Source organism: Podarcis bocagei, assembly GCF_964188305.1.
Source record: "Podarcis bocagei genome assembly, chromosome: W".
Taxonomy (NCBI): domain Eukaryota; kingdom Metazoa; phylum Chordata; class Lepidosauria; order Squamata; family Lacertidae; genus Podarcis; species Podarcis bocagei.
The window spans coordinates 72,795,783-72,818,531 of NC_138131.1; the positions used below are offsets into that span (position 1 = coordinate 72,795,783).

The window sequence follows — 22,749 nt, forward strand, 5'->3', positions numbered from 1 at the left end:
GGCACTGACCAGCGCAAAAAAGCGGGCGTGATACTGCCGTACGCTCGCCCTCCCTTGTCTCAGTCCATGAATCTCCCGTCGGGCAAGATCCACGTCAATGGTAGATAAAAAACACGCATCCATCGCTTTGATAAAGGCATCTGCACTCTGAAGCGCCGGATCTTTATCCCTCCACAAATTGCGTAGCCACGCTTTAGCATCCCCATGCAAATGGGATAGTATAAACCCCACTTTCTCTTCCTCATCTCTAAAGTCTTTTGCCAGCAGCTGCAGTGCGCACATTACGTCTGCTCGAAAATTGGGGTACTGTTGTAAATTCCCATCGAAGTGAGCCACAAGCCCCCCTGCTCTCCGTGCCAACCCAACCCCCTCCGGTCTGGGTCCTGGTTGCCCTTGCTTAACCAATGCTTCAAACCTGGCGTGGAGATCTCTGTAGGCGGCCGCCGCATCCTCCTCCCTTTTCTTGGATGCCAGTACCTCTGCGTTCAATTGGGTCACTGCCTGTTGCAGCGCTGAAATTTTCTCTGCTTCCGTCATCTCTGCCAACCGTTGTGAGCTTGCTCCCAAACACCAATTTCCTCCTCTCGCTGCTTCTGCCTCCGCTGCGAGGTATCAGGTGTCCGAAGCTATTTTTGAGACGGGTCTTACTGTCAGGGCTGCCACCCAGTCCCAGCTCACATAGGACCACGTTAGCCAGCTTTCACGTTAAAAGAGTCTTTATTGGATTACAGGTTCCATTTCCAAACTGCAATGTGCAGCCCTACTTCTTCTAGGTCAGACCGGCGAAGACCCGTCTGAGTCTCCGCCTCTAGCACACCAGCTTAATACCCTAGCCTTGCTCCACCTCCTGCGCCTTTCCTTCCGTCTCTGGGTCCTTCTGCCCCCCGGGGTCTCTTCTTTCCTACTCTCTTCTGACGCGGACCCCCCTGACCCTTCCGCCTCCTTGCGGCGGGCTTTGGGACCTGGCTCACTCTCTGGGCTGCTTACTGCGCCAGCTTCCGCTACATTTGAACTTGGCGCGCGCGCCCAACTCTCTACCTTCCTCTTGATCGTTTCGTCGCTCCCCGAGGTGGGCGTGACTACTCCTGACTCATGCCCTCCCTCCTTCTGAAAGCCTCCGGAACCCGATATCTGGTCCCCTTTCTCCCCGCTGCTCCCGGCTGGGCACGTGGGTCCCGATCTCCAACTGCTGCTCTCTGATCCCTCTCTGGACCCTTCTTCCTGGGGTGTCCCCCTGCTTTCCCCCCTTGCTCTGACCGCTGGCGCTCCCTTCTGGGAATCCTCGGACTCACTGGACAGGCTCAGTGATCTCGGGTCGTCATCCCCACTCATCTTTCCTTCGTATTCCTCCCCCTCGCTCTCTGTCTCCTCCCTTCTCTGCGTCTCTGCTCCTGAACCCCTGACAGCTGCCTTGAGGGCTTTTAATATCAGAAGAGGGTGCTGGTGGTGGGGAAACATTTGTATAAATACAAAACAAGGCAGCCAAAGTGAACAGGGCTGTTTCTGCAATCTGTAAAAGGTACTAAAGACACCCTCCATCCTCCTGCCCCAAATATGCCCTTGCTACTGTAGTGCCTATATCCCCCACTAACCATGTCCACGATGACACAGCTCAGAGGGTCACAGTCCAGCCGCTGGAATACTGCACCCAGCAGGCTGCTCCCACTGGTGCTCAGTGTGCAGCAGATGATGTGAGACTCCAGGATGATGTTCGTTTTCATGTCGCTTTGCGATCGCCCACAAACCTGGGAAACACAAAAGCCAGGAACTTCCTTTTTAAGAGCACCTAATTTTTAGACAGAGACCAGTTTTCTTTCAGCTGCCTGTTTTGTTTTTGCAACAGCAGCCATGGTCAGGCAGGCAAAACAAGTCCATGCTCAGTGTGTGGTTGAAGATGAAGTCGGCTGCTTTTAGAAGAAGAACTGGATTGGATGCTAAAATGACAGGCCATAGTTCTGTGAAGGGGGTACCCATTTTGCATGCAGGAGGTGTCAGCTTCAATCGCCAATATCTCCAGATAGGCCAAACAATACTGTCCAAGTTGGCCTGACTTAGTATAAAGCAGCTTCCCAATGCTCCTATGACTCAGGATAAACACAGCCAAATACCTGCTTAGAGTCCGTATGAAGGTGGATGTGTTCACCCATGTGGTGCTCAGGAATGCAACAGTGCCCCTTAGAATTTCTCTTGGTGCCCACCAAGCCACAGCCTCACCTTCTATGGCATGAGGTGGCTGAGGCTGCTGCAAGATGGCGGCTGCAACAACTTCTCCTTCGTGAACCCTCCAGATTACAAACCTTCTATAGCCTTTTACAGCCTTTTACAGCCGTCTTTTATAGCTGTTTTTATTAGACTTTTAAATCATTTTACCTCTGTTAGAAGTTTTTAATCGTTTTACTCCCACGGCTGGCCTGTTGGGGGTCAATATACGTATCAAGAAGGTTATTCACACCTTCTGCTGAGAAAGCCCGCAGCTGATTAGGAACGCCGCCTTGAAGACTGGGTTATGTTGAGCAGTGGAGGAGGAGTAGCAGAGAAGCTGCGCCCATAAAAAATAAGTTCTCTTTTATCTCCGTTTATCTCTACCTTGAACCTCCGCAGTTAGTGAGACAGCGACAAATGGGTCATGGCAAGCGACCAAGATCTGCTGAGAAAGATTGCTCACCTCCAAGAGTAAAGCAGTCGAAGCTTGAATCTCCCCCACCATCTACTAACAATAACAGCAAAACAGAGCAAGTAATTGTTTCTGGGGTCGAAACATACAACCGCTTTTGGCCTCTGTATGATCAAGGAGAGTTGGAAAAACTAGCTGATCCAGCGGGGGACGGAAGCAATAGGGAAGCCCTCCTCCCAGACACCTTAATTACACCTCCGCCATTGAAACGGGACGCATTAGGGCAAACTGCCCATGAATTAGTACCTGATCAAATACAACTGGTAATCAGGACTTTAAGCTTCATTTTCAAGGAATTGGAGGGGATTTCTTTGTCATTGAATAAACTTTCACGGGCCCTTCTGGCCCACTTACCTTCCTCAACTGAGCTATCTAATTTGCATCAATCTCCTGTGCAGCTTGTAAGTGCCTTAAAGAGACAACCTGATCAGAAATCTCATCTTAAGAGCTCAAGACGCGGGCCGCCACTGCCCCAAAGGAATAAGCAATCCTTGATTTTTCAACCTAATAAAATATGTCTATCCATTTTTCCCCGTGACGCCCCTAGACTTAGGTGGAATAACCTGAGGATGGCTAAAGGGTACTTACGTGACTTGTTAAATATTCCTTTTTTCCAGATAGATCTTATATCTGTAAAGGTAAAGGTAAAGGTACCCCTGCCCATACGGGCCAGTCTTGCCAGACTCTAGGGTTGTGCGCCCATCTCACTCAAGAGGCCGGGGGCCAGCGCTGTCCGAAGACACTTCCGGGTCACTTATATCTGTAGTACCCCTAAATGCCATGCCTTGGCCAAGGAAATTTATGCTCTCCTTCCAGTCTGCAAGGATTCCACATCTTCTTGCAAGACAGAAAGATCGGCTGGCACCCTGGGAGATTGTAACAACAAGAGTCTTTAAGGACACGAGTGTTAATCCTCTTTTTGCCAACATCTTAACCGGCAATGAACGCTCGTTTCCTCCTTCTGTTCCTATATTAAAGGGAAAAACACCTAGCCGGGTACCCCCTGTTCCATCTGCGTTCTTAAGTGCCCATCTAGCTACGTTGAGGAATGATTCAATTGCAAGCGGAGATTGGAATATCCCTGAAGAGAGAAATCTTATCTTCTCTTATCAAAAACTCCCTTCAGAAGAACAGCAGGTTACTCTCGATAGATTGGATCTACTCAAAGAAAGACTCCTATCGCAAGGGGACCCCTCTATGCCGATGAGAGGGGAGAGCAGGCGCTCCGTGTCCCACATGGTGTCTCCATCAAATGCCTTGAAAATCTCTCAACCTGCTACATTGTTACCCCCTACTGATCTGAATCAGCAGTCACCTGTTGACCAACAGCACCATTCCTCCGTGGAGGATGTCGATAAACTTAATACTCCCGTCTTAGACCTTAAGCCTAATCAAAATAGGGAAGCTGATGATTCCTTTGCCTCAATGCCTGAGCTAGAATCTACCCTGTCTGAAGATCACCAGGAAATGATTATGCATGTACCATCTCCATGTTCACGTTCTACTATACATCTGTGTGACAATTCTTCTCCATCTGCGCAGCAACTACAAGTGATGGCTGGAACACCTCTTAGCACTACCCAGGTTAAGACTGACAACTCTAACGGATCTACTAGTATAGCCCATCAAAGACTTGCTACTACTCACCTTAATGAACAGCATCCGACCTCACCAACTTTGTCTAATTCTTCCTCCTCGGCAAAGCCCTTCCTGCCTGTTAATGCTACCAAATCATGGATCCAATCAACACAGAAGAAGACTTTACCCGCACAAACTAAAATTACTGATTTCCTTACGGGTCCTCGTTCTACCCCCAAGAACCCATTAAACAACCCAAAGTGACAATTACCGGGACAGCATAAGGACCCGACATTATCAATACTTAGCTGGAACATTGCTGGTTGGAGATCCAAAAAATCAGACCCCGAATTCAGGAAGTACATAAATTCATTTAACATCATCCTATTCCAAGAAACATGGGATGAGGAAGAGATTACCATAGACGGCTTCGATCTTCTAACACTTCCGGCCTCCCCTTCTTTGAAAGGTGGTCGCCCCAAAGGGGGTCTTTTGATTGGGATCTCACTCCAACTTCGTGCCAAATTCACTCTGGTATGGGCCTCCCCGCCTTTTGCTCTATCTGGACTGATCGTAGAAGGGAAGTCCTCATTACTAATTACTAACGTTTATCTCCCCCCCCCCCGAAGGCTCAGCACCTGATCTTGATTGGAGATGGGAATCATTTGAAAATCACCTATTGTCATGTCATACCAAATGCCCAAACTCGTACTCCTTAATTGGGGGAGACTTTAATGCTCGAATTGCCACAAATTGGGACCTACTAACTAAATCCAAATGGTGGACTCCCCCATGTTTGGACAACTTTGACTTGGAACATACTAGAATTAGAACTTCAAAGGACAACAGAGTAAACAAAGCTGGAGTGACCCTTTATCAAATGGCCATTCGCCTGAACCTAGTATTCTTGAACGGCACCTCCCCCCCCCCCCCCCCGATATACCAGGGGAGTTCACTCACCTGGGACGAGCATCTAACAGTGTTATCGATTACTTCCTGATCTCCGCAAATTTGGCCGCCAGTGTACTTTCCTTCCAAGTTGAAAATCAACATTTCAGTGATCACCTCCCAATAGTGACCACTTTGTCATTGTTCCGGTGCCAGAAGGACTATAAACACTCAGTCCTTCTGGAAACTTCATCAGCGATCAAAATAAGAGGGATCAAATGGTCCGAGGCTGTGGCCCAAAAATACCAGGATTTTTTCCATAGGGAAATCACTGCCTATCTACCTCAAATAACTACTGATTTACAAGATTCCAGTTCGGTTTTGAAACTTTTTAACCTTCTTATAACAAACCTTACCACTTTTTTTACATCACCTCCTCAGAAGGCAAAAGTGGCGCATTGCAGTGCTGGGGCCCCTTGGTTTAACACCTCTTGCAAACAAGCAAGATCCCTTCTTCGCTTCATCTATAATGAATATAAAAACTCTAATGCCCAAGCTTTACCATCTTCCTATTTACAAGCCAAAAGAGCATACAAACAGACTTTAAAGCTGGCCAAACGTGAGTGGCATTTAAAGCGTTGGCGAGCCTTGATTGCGGCCTCTAGATCCCGCAGATCACAGGAATTTTGGGCCTTGATAAACAAAAGAGGAAGAAAGTACCCACTGACGATTATCCCTGCGCCCACATGGGAACAATTCTTGAGTAAATACTTCTCCTCGGCAGAGGAATCCAACCCAGCTATGGAATTCCGAGCCGACCATCTACCTTTGTGGCCCTCTACCGACCCAGACCTGATAATGGACTTGATATTAGATCTGAAAACGGGCAAAGCCCCCGGGCCGGATCTAGTCCCTGCTGAGGCCATTGTTGCGCAACCGAGGTGGTGGGCTGAAATCCTGGCCAAAGTCTTTGATGCGATTAATTCTACGGGGCTTATCCCTAGGTCATGGAAGAAGGCCGTGATCGTGCCAGTCCATAAAAAGGGTTCCCCTGCTGACCCGGAGAACTATCGGAACATCAGCCTTTTGTCTATCATCGGGAAAATCTATGCAAAATTTTTGCTGTCTAAGCTGTCCCATTGGGCAAACGACTCAAATTTGATTGGCCATGAGCAAGTGGGCTTTAGGAACAATTATTCGACCACTGACCATATGGTAATTATGTATCATCTTGCCAGAAAATATTCTGCCCCAAGTCGGGGGCGCCTATGTGTCGCTTTCATAGACCTAAAGGCCGCCTTCGACAGTATCCCAAGAAACTGTCTATGGAAGAAATTAGAGAGATGGGGCATAGATAGAAGGCTGTTATGGCTTATAACTCAATTACACCACGGGTCGTCAGCTAGAGTGAGACTCACACTGGCGGGAAACCTATCCAACGAGGTCCCAATAAATAGAGGTGTGCGCCAAGGCTGCATTTTGGCCCCACTCCTCTTTAACTTGTTTATTAGCGATATGAGGCTCTTTCTGAACGAGTTTCAAGCCAACATTCATGCCCCCCCGCCTAGCTGATTTTCGCTGCCCTCTGCTTCTATATGCCGACGATGCAGCGATCCTTTCCTACTCTAGAGTCGGTTTATGCAGAGCTCTAAAGATTTTTGCAGCCTACTGCAAACTCAACCATCTGACTATTAATCATGGGAAATCTAAAGTCCTGGTCTTTACCAGGTCTCGGAAAATTTACAGCTGGAAGTTAGATGGAGTCCAACTAGAACAGGTTTTCAAATTTAAATACTTGGGAGTCTTTTTTCACTACAACCTAAGCTGGAAGCCACAGATTCAGTATCTACTAAACAAAGGGAAAACAATACTCTATACTCTACTCCAATTTTTTGTGGCCGACGGAGCCTCCCACATCCCTTCTGCTTTGAAGGTATACCACGCAAAAGTGGTTTTCACCCTCTGTTATGCTGCCCCACTCTGGGCCCCAGGGTCCAATTTAACATCGCTTGGGACATTGCAGAATCAGTTTCTCTGTCGCCTCCTGAAACTCCCCATGTGTGTGAGCAACGCAGCCATACGTCTGGAGTTAAAGATTACATCATTGGAGACCGTCATCTGGAAGCGAGTCTTTGGCTACTGGCTGTCCAGCTGGCATAGGCTTCCCGACCATTACCTTTTTCAGTGCCTCTGGCGAGATGACTTTGTCAATCCGTGGGTAGGAAAAATCCATGCCAAACTTCTAAGCATCGGAATTTCCCCAGCGGACTCCCTAAAGATGAACTTATGCTCTGCTAAAAGCCTTATAGAGCAAAGATTGGCAGACATTGAAAATCAACACAACCTCGCCTGGGGCGGGGGTGTTTGCTCCCCCAGGTACCACGGAATAACCCCACCACTCGGCCTTCCATCATACATGTCATCTCTTTCATCTGTACCACACCGACTTGCATTTATTCGTGCAAGGTTCAATGTCCTTCCATCGAACCTGCTGAGCCACAGATTTTCCAAGGGTTTGGTGTCTCTGCTATGTGTGTGTGACGGGAAAACTGTCGAATCTCTTCCACATATAATGTTCAACTGCCCCCTACACAGCATAGCCAGGACTAAATTCCTAGGTCCTGCTTTACTGCGCTTGGTGGGCAGGCCTGTTGAGTCACACGCCGCACTACTTTTGCAGGATACAGATCCTTCGGTAACTCTGCAGGTGGCGAGATTCCTGAATGCGGTTATCTCACACACAAAAACAACCAAAAAACAACAACAACACCAAAACTAATCGGACAGTTACGATGAGAGTGCATGTCGGTCCTCGTCTTCAGTTTTCCTTTTTCTGTGATCCGTCCCTTGGAGCTCTTCGTGCCCCAAGCTGTTAATTGGCTCTGCTCATTGACCCCCCCTTGCATCGTGGTGTCCACCCTCTGGGGTCGAATATATCGGCCCTTATGCCCCTGAGCTTTTATGTTTGTACATATTTTATGGGCTAATAGCCGTAAATAAATAAATAAATAAATGGCATGAGGTGGTGAGGAAAGTTACCCTAACCCAGCTTGGAAAGCACATAGGGTTGTATCCAATCCAGTGAATGAACATGACGAGCCCATTAGGCTCATTAATCTAAGTGGGTAAAAATTAATTGTATGCAGTCCATAGAGCTGAAAGAGGAAGTGGGAGAAAGCCACCAGTGCCCAAGCCTCTCATGCCCAAGCCAAACACAAACAAACAAGCAAACCAGCCCCCCCCCCCAACCCAGACATTTCCTTTAAAATGTAAAAACCCCCAGGGGTGGGCATGTTGGCCCAACAAAAGATGACATGTCCAGGATTTCCCAGACCTATGGCAACCCTAGTCTATGATTTGGCTGAGATAATGGCACGTGGCTGATGTGCAACAGAGTAGCAGCACAATCAGTGATCTGTACTAACAGGAGAGATATTCTGATTTCCTAGCTGGAGCTAATCCAAGACACAAGCACTTTTTTGCATGATGAGATGAAGCAGTTCACCAAGGTTGTTTTTAAGAGCATCTTAGTGATGAAACTCATACCTCCTTCAGTTGAACAGTGAGCCTTTTGCTCTCTTCTGCAAGCCTCCGAGTTTCCTGCTCTAACTGTTGTTTCTGAAAGAAAGATGAGGTGGGTGGGAATTTACTCGTTTTTGACATGAATACTCAACCAATCATGGGGAAGGGCATAGCTCAGTGGTAGAGCATTTACTTTGGATGCAAAAGGTCCCAGATTCAATCCCCAATGGTATCTCTAGGTAGGGCTGCCTGAAACCCTGGAGAGTTGCTGCCTGTCAATGTTGACAATAATGAGCTAGATCAGGCTTCCTGAACCTCAGCACTCCCGATGTTTTTGGCCTACAACTCCCATGATCCCTAGCTAGCAGAACCAGTGGTCAGGGATGATGGGAATTGTAGTCTCAAAACATCTGGAGGGCCGAGCTTGAGGAAGCCTGAGCTAGATGGATCTATTTTCTGACTCAATATAGGGCTGCTTACGGAAAGAAAGAAAAAAGTTCTGAACAGCCTCCCTGCTACTTGATCCCCACTTTAACTGAAGACTGAGCATTTGAGCAAGTAAAACATGTGTCTCCCCACTACCCCACATCAGGTTTCGGCCCACCCGCTGTGCCTCCAAGCCTTCACACTTTTAACTGAAGAGCATGTCTGAACTACAGTTTCAGACCACAGCCTACCGGACAGACTGAGTAGGATATAATAATCCTGGTCAAATTACACATGGCAACTAACAAGTACCTTCTCTTTGCTTTGGCTTTCGTCTATAGCACACTGGCAAGAAAGAGCATCCAGTCGTTGATCTATCTCTTTCTTCCGCTTGTGGATGTCTTGATCTTTCCCAAGGGCTGCTCGGCCTAAGGAATCCAACCAAATGCTTTTAATTTAGAAATTTATATCCCACTTTCAAAATGGAACTTTGGTTGCTTACCATTCTCACACTGAAATTCAATGCTTCTGACATTCATTAAACTATGGGTTTATACTGTTATATTGTTATATGGTGGGGGGATCCCTAGAAATTAATAAATGATAAGGTTTTGATTACTTGGGATATGAAGGGAATATACAAGCTGCAGAGGAATTCCTGGGCTAGCCTATGCAAAACGACCTAGCCAAACTATGGCCATTAAGAAACAATTGTTGTTGTTTAGTCATTTAGTCGTGTCCGACTCTTCGTGACCCCCTGGACCAGAGCACGCCAGGCACTCCTGTCTTCCACTGCCTCCCGCAGTTTGGTCAAACTCATGTTGGTAGCTTCAAGAACACTGTCCAGCCATCTCGTCCTCTGTCGTCCCCTTCTCCTTGTGCCCTCCATCTTTCCCAACATCAGGGTCTTTTCCAGGGAGTCTTCTCTTCTCATGCGGTGGCCAAAGTACTGGAGTCTCAACTTCAGGATCTGTCCTTCCAGTGAGCACTCAGGGCTGATTTCCTTAAGAATGGATAGGTTTGATCTTCTTGCAGTCCATGGGACTCTCCAGAGTCTCCTCCAGCACCAGAATTCAAAAGCATCAATTCTTCGGCAATCAGCCTTCTTTATGGTCCAGCTCTCACTTCCATGCATCACTACTGGGAAAACCATAGCTTTAACTATACGGACCTTTGTTGGCAAGGTAATGTCTCTGCTTTTGAAGATGCTGTCTAGGTTTGTCATTGCTTTTCTCCCAAGAAGCAAGCGTCTTTTAATTTCGTGGCTGCTGTCACCATCTGCAGTGATCATGGAGCCCAAGAAAGTAAAATCTCTCACTGCCTCCATTTCTTCCCCTTCTACCTGCCAGGAGGTGATGGGACCAGTGGCCATGATCTTCATTTTTTTGATGTTGAGCTTCAGACCATATTTTGCGCTCTCCTCTTTCACCCTCATTAAAAGGTTTTTTAATTCCTCCTCACTTTCTGCCATCAAGGTTGTGTCATCTGCATATCTGAGGTTGTTGATTTCTTCCGGGTTTCCGGGATTTAATTCCGGAATTTCTTCCGGGATTTAATTCCGGCTAGGGATTCATCCAGCCCCGCCTTTCGCATGATGAACAATACAGGGCCATTAAGGGCCATTGGCAATGCAAGAGAGCTGTCCTTCCCCACTGTCCTGAGGTGTGAACAGTAACCAGGGATTTAGAAGGCTTCCCTGGGTGACTGTATTTGAGGTGACATGAAAAGAGTGCCTTTAGCAAGGTGTGCTGGGAAGAAGAAAGGGAGGCAGAGAGAGAAAGTTCCATCTTGAGCAGGCAGGCTGGGAGAACAGGGAACAAGCCCTTCTTGAGATGACCATGCTGTAAGATCTGGACTCCCTTTATCTAAACTCAGGTGTAAATATGTGAATAAATCATATTTCTTAAAGCTACACAAGCCTCTGCCGCACCTTGATTCTCAAAGGAACACAGATCCTGGGTGAGCACCTGGAACACCGCCTAGAATTTTGCTACTGCTTAGCAGAGTGGGGGGTGACACCCAATCTTTATAACAATATCCAGTGCCAGTCAGCTCCATTGATTTCAATGTGTCTACTAACATTACAACCCAGAGGTTCCTGTTAAAGCCCAATTACGAAACTGATTTAAAACTGCTGGGAATGACTTTTAAGAAGACTTTATAGCTGAAGTGATTTCAGTTATATTTTTTGTTTTGTGTGTGATGCTTTATTGTTTAATTATGCTTAGATAAAGCCAGAGTAAAAGCCAGAGTATATATTTGATAAAATAAACATCTTTGGCTGCAGACCAGGATAGGATGGGAGGGATAGGATGGTGTTACGGGATTTCATCCCTGCTCACAATCTGGGAAAGGTCTGTCCCAGATAGAACAGAGACTGGGGGCTATGAAGAACCAACTTTTGAACCCCACTGTTAAGCAGACTAATTAGGAGACAGCAAATGGTGTGAGGGAGGAACCCTTTACAAACTACTCACTCATTCTGCGATTGGCCTGGGCATCCAGACTGAATTTCTGTACATCCTTGCTGATCAATTTTTCTTCCCCCAGCCTCACCAGGTTGATGTCACCACAGTTTCCTGGGTGTGAAACAGACACTTAGAGCCCTCCTAAAGTACAGCTAGCTTTTTTAAACTAGAAAGACATTTGGCAAATAAATACTTTTGATCTGCTTAGCAAATCCTGAAATCTGTATCTTGCACATCCTCAATAAGAGTTAGAAAAAGTTCAAAAAATGGCAACCAAAATGACCAAGGGGATACAGCAACTCCCCTACAAGGAAAGGTTGTAACATTTGGGACTTTTTGGTTTAGAGAAAAGGCAAGAGGCAACAAGCCAGATGTTTATAGAATTATGCAAGGCATGGAGAGAGTGGCTACAGAAAAGTTTCTCCCTCTGTCTCATAACACTGGAACTAAATTACTTATTCACACAGAGCACAGTTAACTATGAAACTCGTTCCTCGTCAAGGTTCTTTTGCTGCAGACACCCTTAGGGCAGCTTACAGAAAACAAGACAAAACAACAAAATAAAAATACAACACTAAAACCAGTAAAAATAAGTGCAGCAAAGCTTTTAGTAGGTAAGTGCAGCACTAAAAGGATCCCAAAGAACCTTTAAAAAGTGTAAGGATGTACAAGAAAGGCTTTGCTTGGAGTCTACAGGATAAACAGAGGGCATCAGGGAGATTAGATTGGGGGCCTTCAGCATTCCAAACACATGGTCCACCACCAAGATCCAACCCTGTCCCAAAGGATTTCAGATGGATTCTCTGCAAGGACAAATGCCTTAGGAAAAGCAAAGCACCCACTACCTATACTGGCAGGTGGGGGAGGGTCTAAGTGACTTAAACACGGAATAATGTCTTATTCTTCAGTTATGACCAAGCCAATTGCTCCCTCCAGCTATGAATTCCACAGATGAGAACTGGCCAAGAACTCATCATACCCAAAGGCTTTTCCTTGTCCTGACATTTTTCCTTGAACTCAACAATCATTATTTTCATGAGGTGATCTAGAGCAGCATTGGACGGAGCACAGACCAGCACACGGTTCCTCTTGATCTTGCTTTCTACAGGATTCTCTTTCCCAGATCTCTGGAGATTTAAAGAAAAAAAAAAGTCATAGGGTTGTAAAATATACCTAGAATATACCCATTGAAACAAATCAACCATATAGTCATGCCCAGACTAGGAGTGCATACGGTAATTGAAGTTGGGTCTTTCAGAGGTCATCTAGTCCAATCCCCTGCTGGACAAAGGGTCTAAAATGCAGGATGCAACCACAACATCCCTGAAAAAATAGCTGGGTAAAAGACCCACTGTAATGGAAAGCCTGCCCACCTCCAGAGGCAGTCCTGTGCACTTTTGAAAAGCTCCTGCCCCTGTGAAGTACCCTCTAATATTTAGCCATTAGTTCTAGTTCTGCACTCTGGGCATAAAGAAGACTGAGAAAAAGTTAAGTGCAATAATGCAGGGCAGTCGTCTTCCACCTTTTCAGATCAAAGTCCCTTTTTAAAGCCCAAGGGTCATATCCAACTGAAATATACTCGGAGTCGAGTGTGGATTTCATGCTCTTTATTCAGCTCATAGTGGTGAGGAGGAATGGAAGTTCCCCCAAACTGTCTGCTTTATATACATTATTTAAACAATGGGTCACACGTGATTGGCTAATTCCGGGATTCTCCTGTAGGCCAATCAAGTTGCGGATTCACTTCCACCTGGAGCTGGATTGGGTGGCTCCTGCGGACCAATCAGACTGCTGCATTTTGGATCCTATTCAACTCAGTACATAACACCAACTAAGTTTTATTCAAAGTGCACACATTAAAATTATGGGGCCTATGTTACTCATGCACAGTAATTTCAAAGGGTCTATTCCAAGTAGGACTAAAAAGAGCCTGCTGGACTACTCCAATGACCCATCTAGTCCAGCATCCTGTTCCCATGGGGGCCACCCAGATGCCTGTGGGAAACCAGAGAGCAAAACATGAGCATACGAGCACCTTCTCCTCCTGTGGTTTCAAGAAACTAGTATTCAGAAGGATTACTGCCTCTGACAATGGAAACAGAGCATAGCCTAGCCATCATGGCAAGAAGCCATTGATTGCCCTTCCATGAATTTACCCAATCCTCTTTTAACATCACTGCCTCCTATAGATACACCCCAGATGTGCACTCTGAAATTTATTTTTAAAGGAAAATGACACAAAAAAGGAGTCCTTAACCATTTAGAGTCGTCACTTTCCCCCCTCCTCTTGCATCTTTTGTGTCCTTGTGTGACCCAATACATAGCAATTTAGAAGGCTTAGTATTCTCCAGCATTTTACAGTGCTACCTCTGGTTACGTACTTAATTTGTTCCGGAGGTCCTTTCTTAACCTGAAACTGTTCTTAACCTGAAGCACCACTTTAGCTAATGGGGCCTCCTGCTGCCGTTGCGCTGCCGGAGCACAATTTCTGTTCTTATCCTGAAGCAAAGTTCTTAACCTGAAGAACTATTTCTGGGTTAGCGGAGTCTGTAACCTGAAGCGTATGTAAGCTGAAGCGTATGTAACCCGAGCTACCACTGCATTTCTGTCCAAAGAAAAACAGTGCCTGCATATTTTGTGGTTTTTTTATTTAACATGTTTTATATACTGCTTAATTAAAAATATATACATAGAGTGAAATAAAACATTCATACAAAATAGCAAAAAAATCAGACTTTAAAAATAGTAAAATAATAAAGCAATAAAAGAAAGAGATAAAAATCAACATTTTTTTTAAAAGAACAAATGTACATAATAAAATTGTACAGCTGGGTAGGCTTGCCTAAATGGAAATGTTTTGAGTACGTCTAAAATGGTACAAGGAAGGGCGACAGATCTGCAAGACTGATGATGGAAAGAGTGCTTTTATTTATGAAAGTGCTGATATATGGAAACCATCTCGACATGATGATTGGACGAACGGAAAATTCACACAGGATTATAATAATAATAATATAATAATTTATTATTTATACCCTGCCCATCTGGCTGGGTTTCCCCAGCCACTCTGGGCGGCTTCGAAAAGAATATTAAAATACTGTGCTACATCAAACATTAAAAGCTTCCCTAAAAAGGGCTGCCTTCAGATGTCTTCTAAAAGTCTGGTAGTTGTTGTTCTCTTTGACATCTGGTGGGAGGGCGTTCCACAGGGAGGGCGCCACTACCGAGAAGGCCCTCTGCCTGGTTCCCTGTAACTTGGCTTCTCGCAGTGAGGGAACCGCCAGAAGGCCCTCGGTGCTGGACCTCAGTGTCCAGGTAGAACGATGGGGGTGGAGACGCTCCTTCAGGTATACTGGACCGAGGCCGTTTAAGGCTTTAAAGGTCAACACCAACACTTTGAATTGTGCTCGGAAACGTACTGGGAGCCAATGTAGGTCTTTCAAGACCGGTGTTATATGGTCTCGGCGGCCGCTCCCAGTCACCAGTCTGGCTGCTGCGTTCTGGATTAGTTGTAGTTTCCGGGTCACCTTCAAAGGTAGCCCCACGTAGAGTGCATTGCAGTAGTCCAAGCGGGAGATAACCAGAGCATGCACCACTCTGGTGAGGCAGTCCGCAGGCAGATAGGGTCTCAGCCTGCGTACCAGATGGAGCTGGTACACAGCTGCCCTGGACACGGATTTAACCTGTGCCTCCATGGACAGCTGTGAGTCCAAAATGACTCCCAGGCTGCGCACCTGGTCCTTCAGGGGCACAGTTACCCCATTCAGGACCAGGGAATCCTCCACACCTGCCCGCCTCCTGTCCCCCAGAAACAGTACTTCTGTCTTGTCAGGATTCAATCTCAATCTGTTAGCCGCCATCCATCCTCCAACTGCTTCCAGACACGCACACAGGACCGTCACCGCCTTCACTGGTTCCGATTTGAAAGAGAGGTAGAGCTGGGTATCATCTGCATACTGATGAACACCCAGTCCAAACCCCCTGATGATCTCTCCCAGCGGCTGCATGTAGATGGTAAAAAGCATGGGGGAGAGGACAGAACCCTGAGGCACCCCACAAGTGAGAGCCCAGGGGTCTGAACACTCATCCCCCACCACCACTTTCTGAACACGGCCCAGGAGGAAGGAGCGGAACCACTGTATGACAGTGCCCCCAGCTCCCAGCCCCTCAAGACGGTCCAGAAGGATGTTATGGTCGATGGTATCAAACGCCGCTGAGAGATCCAGCAGAACTAGGAAACAGCTCTCACCTTTGTCCCTAGCCCACTGGAGATCATAAACCAGTGCGACCAAGGCAGTTTCAATCCCGTGATGAGGCCTGAATCCCGACTGGAAGGGATCCAAATGGTCCGCTTCTTCCAGGCGTGCCTGGAGCTGTTCAGCAACCACTCGCTCAATCATCTTGCCCAAGAATGGAAGATTTGAGACTGGACGATAGTTGGCCATCGTGGCCGCATCTAAAGATGGTTTATTAAGAAGCGGTTTAATAACCGCCTCTTTCAGCGGGTCTGGGAAGGCTCCCTCACGGAGGGAAGCATTCACCACCCCACGAAGCCCATCGCCCAGCCCTTCCCGGCTAGCTTTTATAAGCCAGGATGGGCAAGGATCAAGGAGACAGGTGGTGGGTTTCACTCGTTCAAGCAGCCTGTCCACATCCTCGGAGGTAACAGATCAGAATTGATCCCACGCAATTTGACTAGACAGGACTCTAGCACTCTCCCGCCCCGGCCCTGCTCCCACGGTGGCGTCTACCTCTTCCCGAATCTGAGCGACTTTATCTGTAAAAAACTTTGCAAAATCATTGCAGAAGATCATGTACTGGGCCCCGATGTAGCAGGTGGTTCCGCTAAATTGTGAACCACCTGAAAGAGTCTCCTGCTGCTGTTTTCTGCAGATGCAATAGAGGCGGTGAAGAAAGTCTTCTTCGCCGTCGTTACCGCCACTTGCTAGGCTCGACACTGAGCTCTAACCTGTGTCCGGTCAGCTTCAGAATGGGTCATCCGCCACCGGCGCTCTAGCCGTCTCAGCGATAGTTTCATTGCCCTCAGATCCGTGGAAAACCATGGGGCTGTCCGGGCTCCATGCAATCAGAGAGGGCGCTTCAGAGCCAAACAGTCAATAGCCCTGGTTAACTCCACATTCCAGCGGGCCACCAGGGAATCAGCTGAAAGGCCATCAACATGGGATAAAGCATCCCCTACCACTCTCTGGAAACCATTTGGATCCATTAAGTGGCGGGGGCGGACCATCCGAATCGGTCCCACCTCCCTGCAGAGGGGAAGGGTCACGGAGAAGTCAAGTTGCACCAGGAAGTGGTCTGACCATGGCACTTCTTTCGTTTCACTTTTACTTAGTGTCAGATCACCAACATCCATAGAGGTAAACACCAGGTCCAAGGCATGTCCGCGGCTATGGGTTGGGCCAGACTTATTCAGGGACAGCCCCATGGAGGCCATGCTTTCCACAAAGTCCCGAGCGACCCCTTGTAAGGTCGTGTCGGCATGGATGTTAAAATCCCCTAGGACGACCAAGCTAGGTGTCTCCAGGAGAACATCCGCCACGACCTGAAGCAGCTCGGGCAGGGAATCCTTGGCGCAGCGGGGAGGTCGGTACACCAAAAGGAATCCTGTACTGCCCCTATTGCCCAACTTCCAGAACATGCACTCAGAGAACTGGGTCTTCCCAATAGGACGCCTGGAGCAAACTAATGACTTCCTAAAAATCCCTGCAACCCCCCCTCCCCGCCCACAAGGCCTGGGTTGCTGTGCGTAAGAGAAACCTGGTGGACAAGCAGCGGCAAGAACAGGCCCATCTGCTTCATCCAACCAAGTCTCTGTTACACATGCCAGGTCAAATCCTCCATCCATGATCAAGTCATGGATGGCAGTGGTCTTATGAATCATTGACCTGGCATTGCACAGCAGCACCTTCAGGTCATGTGGGTATCCCTTGCTGATTCTAGTATCCATCCGGTCAGGACCAGACCCGGAGGCAGGGGTAGTCCTCAGACGACTAAGCCTGCCTCCTCTGTAATGACATGGTCTGGTCTTAGCATAACTCCTCCTCCTACCCGTGATCACTGAGATTGGTTGTCCCAGCGCATCCCCCTCTGTGGAACATGCCCCAGCCATTTTGTTGGCTGGGACCCTGATCCCAGCCATTTTGTTTTGTTTTTTTTAAATAAAATTTTTATTGGTTTTTCACAATTTATATAAACACAAACAATACACGAAACAAACAAACACATAAACAAACATGTATAATTTCAAATCCTTTTTTTCTTAAACCTTACTTCACCGACTTCCCCATACCTCCCCTTTCTGCATCCCAATTTCCAAATTTGTTTCAGCAAATCCTCCCCCTTGAGTTTATCTAATTTTCCCTTGTTCTTTTCTTTTACTTAATCTTTTGCAGCTGTAATCCCCTTTTTTCTATAACCTCAACATTTTAGCACTCATTAATTTTACAGTATTTCTCAAGATAAGTTTTAAATTTCTTCCAATCTTCTTCCGCTGTCTCTTTCCCTTGGTCTCGGGGTCCCAGCCATTTGTTGGCAGGTAACTGGTGTTTACCTGCTTAAGGAGATTATCAGAAGAGATCATAAAGAAAAAAAAGAAAAATATACAAACAAGATGAGATGTGAGAACAGCAAGATAGGACTGGATAGAATTATGAACATTATTTGGACAGATTTGTGGATATTAACGCAGCAGCAAGAAGATGATTGGAATCCCCTTCGGAACTTGAAATATGTTTGTTTTTTTTTATAATATTTTATTTGCTTTTTTTCCAAGGTCAGAATACATCGTCAATAACACAACAGAAGCGATTTTACAGAAAGAAAGAAAAAATTAAATACAAGAAAATTCACTTTTCCAAATCTTTTTTCATAGTCAACTGGACTTCCCCACATCTTCCATCCCCTGTTTTCTTTACAATAAAAAAAATAAACAGCAAATTGATACCTTGTTTCATGTGTTTTTGTACTTTTATCTAATTATATACTCTAAAACTTAAACTTTTCACAGTCATAACTTAATTTCCATCATTTTCAGATCTCAATACTGAAGCATGTTTTTCCCAAAACTTAGCAAATTCTCAACATTCATATAACTTATAATGTTTTTGTAGATAGTCCTTAAATTTTTTCCAATCCTCTTCCACTGCTTCTTCTCCCAGGTCTCGGATTCTGCCAGTCATTTCGGCTAGTTCCATGTAGTCCATCAGTTGCGTATGCCACTCTTCCAGCGTGGGTAGCTCCTGTGCCTTCCAATATTTGGCTATAAGGATTCTTGCTGCTGTAGTTGCATATAAAAAGAAAGTTCTATCCTTCTTTGACACTCTCTGGCCTACAATGCCCAGGAGGAAGGCCTCTGGTTTCTTATGGAAGGTATACTTAAATACCTTTTTCAACTCGTTATAAATCATTTCCCAAAAGGCCTTCACCCTCGGGCATGTCCACCAGAGGTGGAAGAATGTTCCTTCAGCCTCCTTACATTTCCAACATTTATTATCTGACAGATGGTATATCTTTGCAAGTTTGACTGGGGTCATGTACCACCTGTACATCATTTTCATAATGTTTTCTTTTAAGGCACTACATGCCGTAAATTTCATACCGGTGGTCCATAACCTTTCCCAGTCTTCAAACATAATGTTGTACCCAATGTCTTGTGCCCATTTTATCATGGCTGATTTAACTGTCTCATCTTGAGTGTTCCATTTAAGCAGCAAGTTATACATTCTTGAAAGCACTTTCGTCTTAGGTTCAAGTAGTTCTGACTCTAATTTTGATTTTTCCACCTGGAAACCAATTTTTTTATCCTTTTTAAAAATCTCTAAAATTTGGGCATAGTGAAACCAGTCTCGCACCTTTCCTTTCAATTTTTCAAAACTCTGCAACCTCCAAGTATCACCAACTCTTTCTATTATCTCACAGTATTTTACCCAGCCACTCTCCATGTTAATTAGTTTTCTGGTCTTAGCCTCCATCGGTGATAACCACCTCGGGGTCTTATTTTCAAGTAAGTCCTTATATTTAGTCCAGACAATGAATAAAGCTTTCCTGACAATATGGTTTTTGAACAATTTGTGAAACTTTACCTTGTCGTACCACAAATATGCATGCCACCCAAAAGCATTGTTAAACCCTTCCAGATCTAGGACATCAGTGTTTTCTAACAAAAACCAATCCTTCATCCAGCAGAAGGATGCAGCTTCATAATACAACCTTAAGTCCGGCAGGGCAAATCCCCCTCTTTCCTTTGCGTCTGTTAGTATTTTAAATTTTATTCGGGGCTTTTTGCCCTGCCAGACAAACTTCATAATATCCCTCTGCCACTTTCCAAAACACTCCACTCTGTCCACGATCTGAAGGGTTTGGAACAGAAACAACATTCTTGGCAATACATTCATCTTAACTGCTGCAATTCTTCCCAACAAGGAAAGTTTCAATCTTGACCAAGTTTCTAAGTCCTTTTTAATTTCAGACCAACATTTTTCATAATTATCTTTGAACAAATTCAAATTTTTCCCAGTCAAATTAACCCCCAGGTATTTCACTTTTGTAACCACATTTAATTCTGTTTCCTTCTGAAACCCATCTATTTCTGAAGGTGTCAAGTTTTTTGCCAAGACCTTAGTTTTTTGTTTATTCAACTTGAATCCCGCCACCCGACCAAACTCAGAAATTAGTTCTAAAGCTCTTTTTGTACTAGGTTCTGGCTCCTGTAATGTCAAAACCAAATCATCTGCAAATATGGGTGCCCCCAACAACAAAAATAAAATTCGGCTTTGTAATTCGGAATTTATGTGATGTGATGTGATTTGATTTGATTTGATGTGTGACACCTGGCTCGAGAGCAGTACATGTGAAAAGGATCTAGGAGTCTTGGTTGACCACAAACTTCACATGAGCCAACAGTGTGACGCGGCAGCTAAAAAAGCTAAAAAAGCCAATGCAATTCTGGGCTGCATCAATAGGAGTATAGCATCTAGATCAAGGGAAGTAATAGTGCCACTGTATTCTGCTCTGGTCAGACCTCACCTGGAGTACTGTATCCAGTTCTGGGCACCACAATTCAAGAAGGACACCGACAAACTGGAACGTGTCCAGAGGAGGGCAACCAAAATGGTCAAAGGCCTGGAAACGATGCCTTATGAGGAACGGCTAAGGGAGCTGGGCATGTTTATCCTGGAGAAGAGGAGGTTAAGGGGTGATATGATAGCCATGTTCAAATATAGAAAAGGATGTCACATAGAGGAGGGAGAAAGGTTGTTTTCTGCTGCTCCAGAGAAGCGGACACGGAGCAATGGAGCCAAACTACAAGAAAGAAGATTCCACCTAAACATTAGGAAGAACTTCCTGACAGTAAGAGCTGTTCGACAGTGGAATTTGCTGCCAAGGAGTGTGGTGGAGTCTCCTACTTTGGAGGTCTTTAAGCAGAGGCTTGACAACCATATGTCAGGAGTGCTCTGATGGTGTTTCCTGCTTGGCAGGGGGTTGGACTCGATGGCCCTTGGGGTCTCTTCCAACTCTATGATTCTATGATTCTATGATTCTATGAAAAAAGGGAGGAGTGAGGAGGTCGATGAAATAAGGCAATGACAGTTAAGGATTTTGGAATATTGGATTTGTTTTTATTTTTTTGTCGTTTATTTTTCCTTTATGATTGTCTTGTGTTACGTGCTTTGTTGTTACTTTTTGATTTTTATTAATTGGTATTGCTTGATTGTGGTTTGTTTTTCTTTTGTTTTTCTCTTTGTTTTTCTTGTAATTTTAAAATTCTTAATAAATATCATTAAAAAAAGAGAGAGAGAGACCTGCATTCCAGCCAGGAGTGGGGAGCTGCGAGTACTGTGATTTACGAGGCAATTAAAACCTCGGAAAGTGAGCACTGCCACTGGAATTAGCGAGCTGCTTGTTGAAATTGATGACTGCTGACTGCTGACTGCTAGCTGCTGTTTGATGCTGCAGAGGCTTTTGGCTATAAAGTAAAAGCCGAGATGGATTCCAAGCACGGAATCGGAACGATGTCCTGTCTGCTTCTGATGGGCAATAATTATTCAGGATGGTGTGTAAAAATGGAAGCGCTTTTGCTTCGACAAAGATTGTGGTTTGTTATAGATGACCCAATGCCACAGGTACCAACCAGACGGTGCTGTGATGCCAATAAACAGGTGAGGGCTGTGATCATGTTGCATGTATCAGATAACCAACTGATCCATATCCAGGGTTTGGTGACAGCACAAGCAGTCTGGCTTGCTCTAAGAGAAGCACATCTTCACATCGCCGCAGGATCCGCCCTATTATATTTCCAGAAGCTTTGGAATATGAAGCTGAGAACTGGGGGAGATTTGCAAAAACATCTTACACAGATGAAGTTTCGGTGTGACCAGTTGGAGCAGAGGGAGGTCCTGCTTCCGGAGTCCCTTTTCTGTTTTATGATAATCAACAGCATGGATACGTCATATGCGGTTGTTGCATCGCAGCTTGGAGCTCTGCCAGCTGCTGATTTAACAGTCCAGAGAGTCCAGAGAGAGGAGCCAGTGTGGTGTAGTGGTTAAGAGCGGTAGTCACGTAATCTGGGTAACCGGGTTCGCGTCTCCGCTCCTTCACATGCAGCTGCTGGGTGACCTTGGGCCAGTCACACTTCTTTGAAGTCTCTCAGCCCCACTCACCTCACAGAGTGTTTGTTGTGGGGGAGGAAGGGAAAGGAGAATGTTAGCCGCTTTGAGACTCCTGAAGGGGAGTGAAAGGCGGGATATCAAATCCAAACTCTTCTTCTTCTTCTTCTGTTCAATGCTTCTGAATGAGTCTGACCGCCAAATGGCACTTGTAGCTGATGAGGGGGAGGCTGAAGCCTCAAAAGCACCCGTCGGCAGCGCAAGGTGCAGAGGGGGCCGTTGCTTTGAAAGCCCTGTCGTGTTTCAAGTGTAGGGAGAAAGGCCACCTGCAACGTGACTGCAGGAAGCGCCAGAAGTCCAAGGAAGCTACAAGGAGCGGAGGGGTCGGAGGCAAGAATTGTGCCAAGCCCAGCTCTACCCAGGCACTTGCTTTGATCATGCAATGCACCACCTCACCTACTCATAATGCTTTTGTGGTAGATACGGGGGCGACATTTCATCTCTGTAGTCAGAAAGGTTTGTTTGTTACCTTTAAGGAGCAGAATGACACCATCAAACAGGCAGATGG

The 22,749-nt window shown here is 45.9% G+C and overlaps 1 protein-coding gene across 1 annotated transcript in view; it reads right to left on the minus strand.

Moving 5' to 3' along the window:
* LOC308578268 (putative helicase senataxin) overlaps positions 1 to 22,749 on the minus strand; it is a 180,073-nt gene that overhangs the window by 71,130 nt on the left and 86,194 nt on the right. The window contains exons 8-12 of the mRNA XM_081178517.1: positions 12,536 to 12,683; positions 11,566 to 11,667; positions 9,401 to 9,516; positions 8,687 to 8,758; positions 1,593 to 1,745 (exon numbers count right to left, since the gene is read on the minus strand). Of these exons, the coding sequence (XP_081034643.1) occupies positions 1,593 to 1,745; positions 8,687 to 8,758; positions 9,401 to 9,516; positions 11,566 to 11,667; positions 12,536 to 12,683 (591 nt within the window). The remainder of the gene's footprint in view (positions 1 to 1,592; positions 1,746 to 8,686; positions 8,759 to 9,400; positions 9,517 to 11,565; positions 11,668 to 12,535; positions 12,684 to 22,749) is intronic.